Here is a 12,376-nt window from a genome sequence, read left to right on the forward strand (position 1 = left end):
CTGTTGCTCACAGACTTCCAAAACTCCCAAGTGGCGGTCAAGGGTGAAGCCACATTTCTGGTTAATTTCAAGGGGTTTACAGGCCCACTAGATGTTGTTGTGGAAGGCCAACACACGAGCCTCATAGGGCTCGATTGGTTTGATGCATTGGGCATCCAAGTAACCGGGATTCACCCAACACAGGCGACAGAGTTGTCTTCAGTCTGCCAAGAGTTCGCAGATGTTTTCAGTCCAAGCCTAGGAGAGTACAAGGACCCTCTGATAGCTTTCAAGCTTGATCCCATCGTAATGCCAATCCGGGTCAAGCCTCGTCGAGTGCCTTTTGCTTTAAAGCCCAAAATCAATGCAGAGCTGGATAAGCTGGTCAGTCAGGGGGTATTGCAGCCCATAGATAGTGGGGTGTGGGAGACCCCCGTAGTAATGCCACTTAAGGCCAATGGAGAAGTACGCATATGTGCTGACTATAAGTGCACCATTAACAGGGCACTTCAACAGCGCGCATACCCGGTGCCAGTTGTCAGCTATATTTTGGCATCTTTGCAGGAAGGCCGTGTGTTCACTAAATTAGATTTGGCACAGGCCTACCAACAGCTGCCGGTGGATGAGGCCATGGCAGCCGCCCAAACCATTGTTACCAATTGGGGGGCCTTCAAGGTCAAGTGCCTACAGTTTGGGGCAGCCCAAGGGATTTTCCAGGGAGTAATGGACCGCATGCTCAAGGGCATTCCAGGGGTCTGCCCCTACTTCAATGATGTGCTCATTGCCAGGGAGTCTACAGAAGTTCTGGCAGAATGGCTTAGAGCTGTCCTTTAGCGGTTCTGCACAGCGGGACTTAAATAAAAAAAAGAGAAATGCAAGATTGGGGTACAGTCAACCAAGTTCCTTGGATTCCACATCAATGCCGATGGCATTCATCCTGCAGATTCAAAGCTGAAAACGATTCAGCAGGCACCAAGCCCTAGATCCAAAGGGGAGCTTCAAGCCTTCTTGGGCCTTCTTAATTTTTACCATGCATTCCTCCCACATAAGGCCGCAGTAGCAGAGCCATTACACTGGCTCTTAGACAAAAACACTCAGTGGCAGTGGACCAATGTCCACGAAAGAAATTTCCAGGCAGTCAAATCACTGCTGTCCCCGAACTCAGTGCTCACTTTCATTTTAACGAAAAGCTGCCAGTCTGCATCGTGTGTGATGCATCCCCATATGGGGTTGGGGCTGTGTTGAGCCATTTGTCGGCTGATGGGAAACTGTCTCCCATCGCTTATTATTCAAGGACCCTGTCATCTGCAGAGCGCAATTATGCACAGATTGACAAGGAGGCCTTGGCCATTGCGGCCTAGGTTAAAAAGTTCCATGACTATTTGTGTGGCCGCCAATTCACGGTCTTTACAGACCACAAGCCACTTCTAGGGTTGTTCACTACAAACAGGCAGACACCTCAGATTCTGTCTTCTCAAATGCTAAGGTGGTCTATATTCCTTTCAGCCTACAGCTACAGGCTGATTCACAAACTGGGGAAAGAAATGGACCATGCAGATGGCCTTAGCAGATTGCCCCTGCTCCACATGGAGCCAGCTCCAGCTCCAGCTGCATGCATCCTAGCCATACAGGATTTGCCAGAGTCTCTTCTCCATGCTGGAGACATAGCTGCTGAGACAGCAGCTGACAGAACACTTAGCCGCGTGCTAACTTGGGTTCACACTGGATGGGTGGACAAATGTTCAGGGCCAGAATTCCAAAGTTTTTTTTTATGAGGAAGGATGAGCTTTCAGCTCATAAAGGGTGCATTCTGTGGGGAAGTAGAGTTGTTCTGTCCCCTCCCAATAAGTAGCCTTAAAGAGGCTCAAAAATCCAACAGCATCAAACGCAGGCTAAACAAACAGAAGCTGGTCCTTTAACAGTTAACTCTTTCCCAAGGATTAAATTGTATATCAATTTTATGATTACCGGGCGATGTTCCAACGTCTTTGGCAGATGGCCAGCAGCTTCAAAGCCCAGATGCAGAGAGGCAGACCCCTTTGATTACACGGTACTCAAAACACCAACAAATTGTTCACCATGCCTTTCCTGCACAGCCACACCCCTTTTATACTCTGTAGGGTGTGGCCCTACATCTCCCGGCCACGCCTCTTGGGACGTTGCAATAGTTGCTGCTGCTGCTGACGACGCATCCTACGTCTTTCTCTTGCATCCAATAGGGGCTCCCCCTCGCTGCTGCCGGCCTCTGCTTGCTGTTCTGTTTCCTTCTCAGTTTGACTGGGGTCCATTAGCACATCAGCCACAGTAAATTCTTGCTGACTCACCAGGGGAGTCGGCCTCTCTGGCACGTTGCTCGTGTCAGCTTCCTCCTCTTCCATATCATCCTCTGAGTCAGCATGCAAAGATAAAGCACCCTCTGGGACCGCGATCACAACAAGAGTCATAGTTCCCAGCTTGTTAAGGCCCGGGGTTCTTCAGTCTCTGCATGAAGGCCATCCGGGAATAGTCCGGATGAAGGCACTGGCGAGGAGCTACCTTTGGTGGCCAGGGCTAGATAAAGCTATCGAGGCCCAACTACATGGTTGCTACACATGTCAACGGACTTAAAACCTCAAGGGGATCAACCAAAATTAAGAAGGGAAAAAGCATCCATGGGAGAAGAAAAGGAGTTACCTGAAATACCAGAGGAATACAGAGATCTTGCTGAAGTTTTCAGCGAAGAAAGGGCAGATGAGCTTCCCCCCCACCGACCCACGGACTGTGCCATAGAGTTAAATCCAGGGGCAAAACTCCCAAAACCTAGATTATACTCCATGAGCCCAAAGGAGAAGGAGGAAATGGAAAGATTCATAAAGAAAAACCTAGAAAGGGGGTTCATTGAGCCAGCCAAGCCTAAAGTGCCACCCCAGTCCTTTTTAGAGAGAAGAAGGACGGCTCTTTACGTTTGTGTGTGGATTATTGCCTATTGAACACAATCAGTGAAAGCAACCTATACCACTTACCCTTCATAAAGGACATGTTATCATACCTCTCGAAAGGATTTTTTTTTTACTAAACTAGATCTAAGGGAAGCGTATTACCGCATTAGAATTAAGGAAGGGGATGAATGGAAAACCGCATTTAATTGCCCAATGGGGTGCTACCAATGCAAAGTTTTGCCATTTGGATTACAAGGGCCCCCGCAGTATTTATGCAATTAATCAACGAGGTACTAAGGGAACACCTATTTAAGGGGGTCCTGGTTTATCTAGATGACATCCTTATCTTCACCAAAACAAAAGGGGAACCTAGTCAGAGCGGTTTTAAAGAAACTGCGAGCTGCTTACCTATATGCCAAATTATCGAAATGCGAATTCCACCAGGAAAGAATAGACTATCTGGGTTATCGCATATCCCCACAGGGCATTGAAATGGAACCAGAGAAGGTTATAGCAGTATTAGAATGGGCACCACCTTGCACAAGAAAGCAACTGCAAAGTTTTCTGGGCTTCACATACTTTTACCACCAATTCATCCCCTCATTTGCCCAGATTGCCCTGCCCCTCATGAACTTACTAAAATCGAAGGGGGTATCCTCAGTAAAACCTAGCCAGCCACTAAAAAGGACAATGGAATGCCAAGTGGCATTTGAGAGATTAAAGAGACTCTTTTCTGCAGAACCTACTCTGAAATACCCAGACGTGGATAAGGCCTTTATAATACAGGCAGGTGCAAGCGATGTGGCAGTGGGGGCTGTACTGTTACAAGAAAACGATGAAGGGGTATTGCAACCCTGCACATATACATCCAAGAAACTCACCGAAATGGAACAGCGCTGGCCAGTGTAGGAGAAAGAGGCATACTGTATATTGTGGTCATTACTTACATGGCGTCAGTTCCTTGAAGGGAATAAAATTCCTTTTCAGGTGTGGACAGACCACAAAAATCTGGAAGCATTGAAAACACCCAGGAAACTCAACCCCAAGCAAGCCCGTTGGTCCCAACATTTTCACCAATTCCACTTTACTCTCAAGCATAAATTCTTGCTGGGGGGAAAGAATTTCCTGGCAGATGCACTATCTCTCATGCCCCAATATAACAGCACACGATCCACCGATTCTAAACCACTTATGGCGGAATCACATCTGGCAGTGCCAGTAACTACCAGAGCCCAAGCTAAATTAAAACCGCAGCTGGATAGCTATACAGAATTGAATTCTGGAAAACTTTGGACACGGATGAATGGTTCCAGAAAAATAGACACGTGTGCACAATGAAGGACAGACTACCTTGGGTCGGGGAAAGGTTATTCATACCAACCACCCAGAGGGTCATATTCATGCAGCTTTGCCATGACACCAAATCAGCAGGGAATTTTGGATTTGTAAAAACATTACACTTAATTAAAAGGCAATTTTGGTGGCCATCCATGAAAAAGGACATAGAAAATTACGTGGCCAGCTGCCCGACTTGCACGACTGCAAAGAGATTGCAAGAGAAATCACCCAGACTGTTACAAAGAGTGGCAAATCCTTCAGCCCCCTGGAGGGAAATAGCCATGGATTTTATAGTGGAATTACCAGAAAGCAATGGGAATTCTGTAATCTGGCCCGTCACAAACAGGTGCACTTCATCCCTTGCCAAAAGATTCCCACCACAAAAGCCTTAGCGAAACTGTTCGTGCAGCATATTTACAGATTGCATGGGGCACCACAACGCATTATATCAGATAGGGGAGTGCAATTTACGCTGGCATTTTGGAAAGAATTTTTATCCCTTTTAGGAACCACCCAAGGACTGACATCTAGTCATCATGCTCAAGCGAATGGTCAATCTGAAAAATCTAACTCAGTACTTGAGCAATATTTAAGATGCTTTATTAATTTCCAGCAAACAAATTGGACGGACCTATTCCATTTCGCCGAAGTGGCCTATAATAATGCAGTCCACTCCAGCACAGGTTACACTCCTTTTCAAATAGCCACCGGTCAAAGTTTCAACCCCATGCCAGAACTAACCCCAAACGAACCGGTAATCCCATCACTGAAGGAATAGATAAAACAATTACAAAACACTTGGCCAATAGTTAGAAAAGCCCTGGACGAAGCTAGACAAGCATATAAAGCGCAAACAGATAAAAAAAGAATTGAACCCACACCATTCATTATAGGTGAAATGGTATATTTGTCTACAAAATACCTAACATCCTTACAACCTTGTAAAAAACTCAGACCAAAGTACATTGGACCTTTTCCAATTAAAATAATCATAAACCCAGTAACAGTAGAATTAGAATTACCCAAAAATCTTAGACAGATACACCCAATCTTTCACTGCAGTTTGCTGAAAAGAGAACAGTCACCATTATGGCCAAAAATTCCCACCACCACCACCTCCAATCACTTTGAAATAAAGGAAATCCTAGACTCTAGAAGATACCATGGGACAACTCAATATCTAGTAGCATGGAAACACCTCCCCTCCTCACAAAACGAGTGGGTTCACAAACATCATGTAAAAGCCCCGAAGCTTTTAAAGAAGTTTCATTCAGAGTATCCTAACAAGCCAGACTAACTTTTATACCTGTTTTGTTTTCTTTACAGGTGGATCACTCTTATTTTTAAGGGAAGGAGGATGTCAGAATCCAGTTAGATTTCATTTCTACCTATCTTCTCTGATTAAAAATCCAGCCCTTGCGTTCTCCTGGATTCTGTCATTCGAAAAAAGGGGAGGGGGAATGCATGGGGACTTTTGTTGCTTTCACTTCCTGTCTTCACTACAAAGTGACCTTTTGTTGATTCACTCCGGGTATACTAAACATAACAATATAGCCATCTACCTTTCATCCTATGCCTCTCTGAAGATCTTCCCTGTGCCGACAGCGAGGGGAAAAGAGGAGGGGGAAAGATACAACACTTGGAGTCTGGGCAATAAAAGAATTGAATGATCATGCCAACTGAGCCAAACTGATATTATTTTCCCTGAAATAAACACCTAGAATCTGCCAGTTTGGATTGCCCAGAAGAACTGTGGGTTTTTTGGGGGGGCTGCTTGGGAACACTTTAAAATGTTGAATGACGGGGAGGGCTCCCCAGATCCAGTCTAGCATGCCTTCAGTTAATTTCTCTTAATAAAGATTCCTGTTGGAAGAAAATATTTCCAAGAGTTCTGTCTTCTTAAGATGTAAGAAGGTCTCAACATCTTTTTTTGTAGTAAGGTGACCAGAATTGGTTGCAGTATTCCAGGTGTGGTCTTACTAAGGTTTTATAAAGCGGTACTAATACTTTGTGTGATCTTGATTCTATGCCTCTTTTTATACAATCCAGGATTGTATTAGCTTTTTTGATTGCTGCTGCACACTGCTGGCTCATAGTTAAGTGATCATCCACTAGGACTCCAAGGTCCCTCTTACAGTTACTGTTTTTAAGCCAGGTCTCACCTAATCTGTATTTGTACTTTTGATTTTTCCTGCCTAAATGTAAAACTTTGCTTTTCTCCACATTGATACTCATTTTGTTGGATAGGGCCCATTGTTCAAGTTTGTCAAGATCCTTTTGGATCCTGAGCTTCTCTTCTGGGGTGTTGGCTATTCCTGCCAGTTTGGTGTCATCTGCAAATTTGATGAGCTCCCTTCTATTCCCTCATCTCAGTCATTAATGAAGATATTGAAGGGTACTGGGCCTGAGCCTTGTGGTACCCCACTGCTTACTTCTTTCCATGTGGATGTAGCACCATTGAGGACTACTCACTAAGAATGGTTTTTCATCCATCTGTTGGTAATCTTGTCTATCCCACCTTTTTCTAGCTTACTAAGCAGCTGGTTGTGGTGTATTTTGTCAAATGCCTTACTGAAGTCTAAGTATACTAGGTCCACAGCATTTTGCTGGTCTACTAATTTAGTCACTTTATCAAAGAATGAAATAAGATTGGTTCGGCATGATCTATTTTTGACAAACCCGTGCTAGCTACTGGTTATTACTGTGTTTGCTTTTAGTTGTTCACAGATTTGTTTTTTGATTATGTTTCCCAAGATCTTCCCAGGTATTGATGTTAGACTGATTGGTCTGTAGTTTCCTGGGTCTGTTTTTTTTCCTTTCTTGAAGATGGGAACCACATCAGGCCTTTTCCAATACTCAGATACTTCCCTGGTGCTCCAGGATTTTTGAAAGATATGGTACAATGGTTCTGATATAACATCTGCCAGTTCCGTCAGAACTCTGGGATGTAATTTGTTGGGTTCCAGTGATTTATATTTGTCAAGGCTGGATAGGTGTTCTCCTACCATTTTCTTGCTTATTTTAATTTTTGTTTCTAGTTTGTCTTTTGCAGTAGTTTTTTTTTGGTGTGTTGGGCTATAATTTCTTTTTGTGAAGATTGATGCAAAGAATGAGTTAAGCAGTTCTGCTTTCTCCCTACTACCTGTTACTTCCTTTCTTAAAGTTATAAATTGCCCTAGGGTGCCATGTTAAAAGTGCTAATGTTATTCCTGCTAATATATTACTAATGAAGCCTAAAACTCCAGATAACAATTCCCCCATTTGGTTTTCAAACTATTTATAATTTGCTGAACCATCATTATATTTAGCAATATGTGAAACTACAGAAGATATGGTTGTTGTGTAGTAGATTAAAAAAAAGTTGTTACAGATCAGGTGGCATACAATTACAAGCAAGGAAACAAAAGATTTGGGAAACAAAGTTGTCTATGTTTGTCAGGACCTGTTTGTCCTCCCACTAGGTGCAGTGTTTGTCCCCCAGTTGATAGTTAAAGTCCCCATGTCAGAACCTATTTCCTTGTTGAGAGGCTTTGGATCTATCCCTTTCCAGCTTCTTTCTGTGGGTTTTGTCATTCTTCTGAGAGGGAGTGGGGAGGCCTTATGGAATGCACCATTTCTCCTTTTGCTTAGCTACAATGTATTCTTTCTGCCTTTTCTAACTCCTTGCTCTTTAAACTGTTTCCCCTTGATGTCAACCTAGAGTGAGAAAGGAATGTGCCTCTGGCCATCTGGCTTATCTCTCGCTGCGGAAGAGAAAGGTGCAAAGACCCAACAACGTCTTCACAGGCATGGAAACAAACTCCGTTATCACCTCCGTTCCCATAGTGGACTTAACACCTAAGGATTGGCTAGTTTGAATTGACTGGATGAACTACTGGGGTGGGGTTTGCTTGATGCTCCTTTGACCTATTGATCCAAGTGGGAAACCCTCAGATCCTGCCTTCTATGCCTGCTGTCAGCTTCTCCTAATAAAAGTTCCTTTTGGAATGAAAGTGTTCCAAGAGTCCTGCTTTCTTGGGATGAGGTTTTGAAGTGGGTCCTTACAGTCCCTCATTACTATTATAATATGCTTCCCACACATCTTAGATAAATGACTAGCAAAAAGGTCATCTATTTCTTCTATTTGGTTGGGTGGTCTGTAGTATACACCTATGGCAATGTTATTCCTTTTTCCTTTTATAGTAAGCCAAATCCATTGAAGAAGGTTTTATTTTTTTTATTTTTTTTTTGTGTGTTTATGTAGGTGTAGCTATTTTTATATAGAATGCAAATCCATCTCCTCTTTTATTTGGTCTCTTTCTTTTGATGTTGAGTGTTGAAATTCCTCTGCCTCACATTTCCAGATTTTTTCTGGTTGTAAGCTGCTCCTTTAAATTCAGGTCTGGCCTCAGAATGATAATGTAGCACTTGGGGATGAAGATGCAGCCCACCAGACCAGTACTGGAGGCCAGGATGGAGAAGACCTGCACAGCCACCATGTATTTCCCTTTGGTGCTTAGGTAGGTAGGCACAAAGGTCACCCAGACACTGCAGAAGACCAGCATACTGAAGGTGATCAGCTTGGCTTCGTTGAAGGCCCCAGGCAGATTCCTGGCCAGGAAAGCTACCATGAAACAGATGGCAGCCAGGAAGCCCATGTAGCTGAGGGTGATGTAGAACATGACAACAGCCCCTTCTTTGCATTTCAGGATGATCTCTCCAGGCTGGGAGTGGGGATCAACGTCAGGGAATGGGGGAGAAACTATCAGCCAGATAGAGCAGGTAATAATTTGGACAGCAGAACAAGAAAGGATGATGGAGTTGGCCAAGCTCTTCCCCAACAATCTCTTCACTTGGTTTCCTGGTTTTGTGGCCAGGAAAGCCAGCACCACTGTAATAGTTTTGGCCAAGAGAGAAGAAACGGCAACTGAGAAGATGATGCTGAAAACTGTTTGTCGGAGAAGGCAGGTGGCTTTCCTTGGCTGACCAATAAAGAGAAAAGAAGACAAGAAGGAAAGTAGGAGAGAGACCAGGAGGATGTAGGAGAGGTCCCTGTTGTTGGCTTTGACAATGGGAGTCTCTCGGTATTTAATGAAGATGATTAAGACAAGGCCTGTGGTTAGGAATAAGAATAGGGCAATAGAGACCAGGATGATGCCCAGATGTTCTTCATAAGACAGGAAGGTTACAACTTTGGGGATACATTGGACTCTGTCTTCATTTGGATATTTATCATCTGGACACTTGGTACATTTTTCCATATCTGAGAAAACCAAAAGCCAATATTTCTTTAATATTTCTTTTACATTTCAAAAAATACCTTCCTTGGACAACAGATGATAACAGGGACATTTTCCAAGATGCATTGCTTAGCAATTCCACAGAATAAATTGGAAATATTGTTTTCTAAAACCTATGTCCCGTGTTTCCTCCCAAATAAGCCCTAGCTTGATTTTTACATTTGTGCCTAATATAAGCCCTACCCCCAAAATAAGCCCTAGTGACGAACCTGCCCACTTTGTCCCATCATCTGATTGCATGAGGTGGGGTGAGGCACATGTGTAAAAATCAAGCTAGGGCGGGGATGGGGAGTAGAAGTGCCCCATGTGCCCCACACCTGCTTACCTCAGGATCGCTACAGTAGACCTCCCGTGCCCCAATACCTGCCTTGCTTCATGTGGCAGCACCAACAGCCCCATTTAGCAGGAGCCCTCGGGGCTGCTGCCAGCCCACTTCTGTGGCCACTCGCCACCTCTCGTGTGCATTGCCCCCGGCCTCCATTTCACAAGCAGAGGCTTTTAGGAAAAGGCCTCAGCCAACAAAACGGAGGCTGGGGGCAGTGCACGCATCAATCTGGAGCTCCATTCCAGGCTGCAGAGGCCTTTCCTGAAGGCATCTGCTGGCAAAATGGAGGCCAGGGACGATGTGTGTGACTGGCAGTGAGTGGCCACAGAAGAAGTGGGCCAGTGGCGGCCACTTGGGCCCCTGCTGGACAGGGCTATTGGTGCTGCCATTGCGAGGCAAGACAGTGGGGGAAAAAGATAGAAATTAATGCCTCTTTTGGAGGCAAAGAAAATATAAACTGGGTCTTATTTTCAGGGAAACACGGTAGCTAAGGTGAAATTGGGCGATGTCCTAAAAAACTGCATTTTGAATTAACAAGAAAATAGTTGAGCTTCATTTTTTTTAAATTTTGTCTACATTTTCATAAAAATGCTGTGGATGAATCCAGTTTCACATTTTCTTTGATGTCCCGCACCTTCCTGAGTGGAGATGGTCCCCTCTGGACAAGGAATACAGTCATAGCAGCAAACTGGCTCTCCTTCTCGAGCCCTCTTGAAAAATCCAGGATGACAATTTTCCCCACATTTGGACTGAGGCAGAGACTAAGGAGAAAAACAAGGAGTGCCAAAGAGAAAACAAGAAATGCCAAAGAAAATGTGTTAAGATTCACCAATCATGGAAAATAGAGGTAAATGTAGACATTACACAAACAGCCTCTGGATTTTACCTGGGTAAATATGAAATCTCTAGTCCCAAAAGATTACAAGGGACACAACTACTAGCACTTTTCTACTTAAAAAGTCTGGAGGAATGGAATTGAGAAAAGATTTAATAGTTAAAGGAAACCAATGGGTTCTTCCTCATAGCCATATTAATATTCATTCCTCCATTCTTGATATATCCACGAATTTTAAGGATGATAAAGTATTCAAGTTAAATTTTAGAATACAATTTATTCTAAAACTTACTGGCTAGTTTCTGGAAAAGATCTGAGATCAGATGGAGGTGAGATCATGAGAATGTGTTCCTCAAATAGAAAAGTCAAAAAAGTCTTTTGATATAGTTGATGGGACATTAGAATGAATCCTGTGTCAGAAAGGGATATTTCTAAGACCCTGTTTGGTATCCAAGACAAGGTCCTTTCTGTTGAAGAACTACAATTAGGTGATAGCAACTGGAATGGAAAGCAGTCCCACTTTCGTTATTAGTTAAATTTGTGGTATCCTTTTTGCCAGAGATTTAAGATAGCTAACTATCTAGATAAACAATTGCATCCAAGGAGTTTTCAGATGAAGTGCCATCTTACAAGCCAAAGGCCTAATCTAAGTAGCATTTCCTTTCAAATTCTCCCTCATTACTTCAGATATGAGAAAGGACTTTTCTTAGGGTCAAAGTTATATTTCAGAGCTTCAGTTTCCTGGGTCAGAGCATGATCTCACATCAGACCAGTCATTTTGATATCACATGAACTGAAAGCTTTGGAGCTTCTTCCTTGGGGTGGAAATCCTATTACACTATCCCAGTGGGCTGAAAGAAAACCATGGATAACTCTGCAAGGTCTGAGCTGTTTAAAAACATCACTGAACATGGACACTGTCCCCAACAATGACAAACTGAATCCCAAGGCTTATTTGCCACTGGGACCAAGAGGATATCTATCCACTCTTGATTCAACTTCATTGGATTCAGTCCAAATCTGAACTTGGGAACTGTTTACAGAATTGCCTTCTTCTTTGCTATCTGAGGACAAGGAACAAGAGGCTATCAGCAACACAATCCCCAGCACCTGAGGGCCTTTTTCTCCAAAATATCAGATTGCAGAGGATACACAAAACAGCCATGACCTGTGTCCAAGAGACCATGGAAAAGCTTGGAGGTCTTCTAGTCCAACCACCTGCCCAAACTAGGAGTCCTTATACTATCCTGGACAAATGGTTGTGCAATCTTTTCTTGAAGATCTCCAGTGATAGAGCCCCCACAACTCTGAGAGGCAAGCTTTTCCACTGATTAATTGTTTTCATGTCTGGAAATTCCTCCCCTTTTTCCAGGTTGAATTGTCATCTTCCACCCATTGCTTCTTATCTGCCCTCAGGTGCTATGGAAAATAAATTGATGTTCTCTTCCCAGTGATAGCCCTTCGAGTATTGGAAGATGCTATCATGAGCCTTCACTTTGTTAGATAAACATACCTAGCCATTCACCATATGATTTAGCCCCCAGACCTCTAATCATCTTTGTTGCTCTTCTCTGCATACTTTCTAGGGCCTCAGCATTTGTATGTGTATGAATATTTTTTTATTATTTTAATTCCATTTATATCCCGCCCTTCTCCGAAGACTCAGGGCGGCTTACAAACTTAGCAGTAGCCTTCATTCTAT

General features: G+C 43.6%; 1 protein-coding gene across 1 annotated transcript in view; it reads right to left on the minus strand.

Annotated features, from left to right (window-relative positions):
* Positions 1-7,802: 7,802 nt before the first annotated feature.
* The window catches only part of LOC308673064 (vomeronasal type-2 receptor 26-like), a gene marked incomplete at its 5' end in the record, with an annotated part of 29,150 nt that continues 24,576 nt past the window's right edge, over positions 7,803-12,376 (minus strand). Inside the window, 2 exons of the mRNA XM_081336444.1 lie at positions 7,803-9,477; positions 10,474-10,600. Coding sequence (XP_081192570.1) covers positions 8,567-9,477; positions 10,474-10,600 — 1,038 coding nt within the window. The 3' untranslated portion in view covers positions 7,803-8,566. The remainder of the gene's footprint in view (positions 9,478-10,473; positions 10,601-12,376) is intronic.

The sequence above is a fragment of the Vipera berus genome (genome assembly GCF_964194415.1).
Source record: "Vipera berus genome assembly, chromosome: 11".
Taxonomy (NCBI): Eukaryota; Metazoa; Chordata; class Lepidosauria; order Squamata; family Viperidae; genus Vipera; species Vipera berus.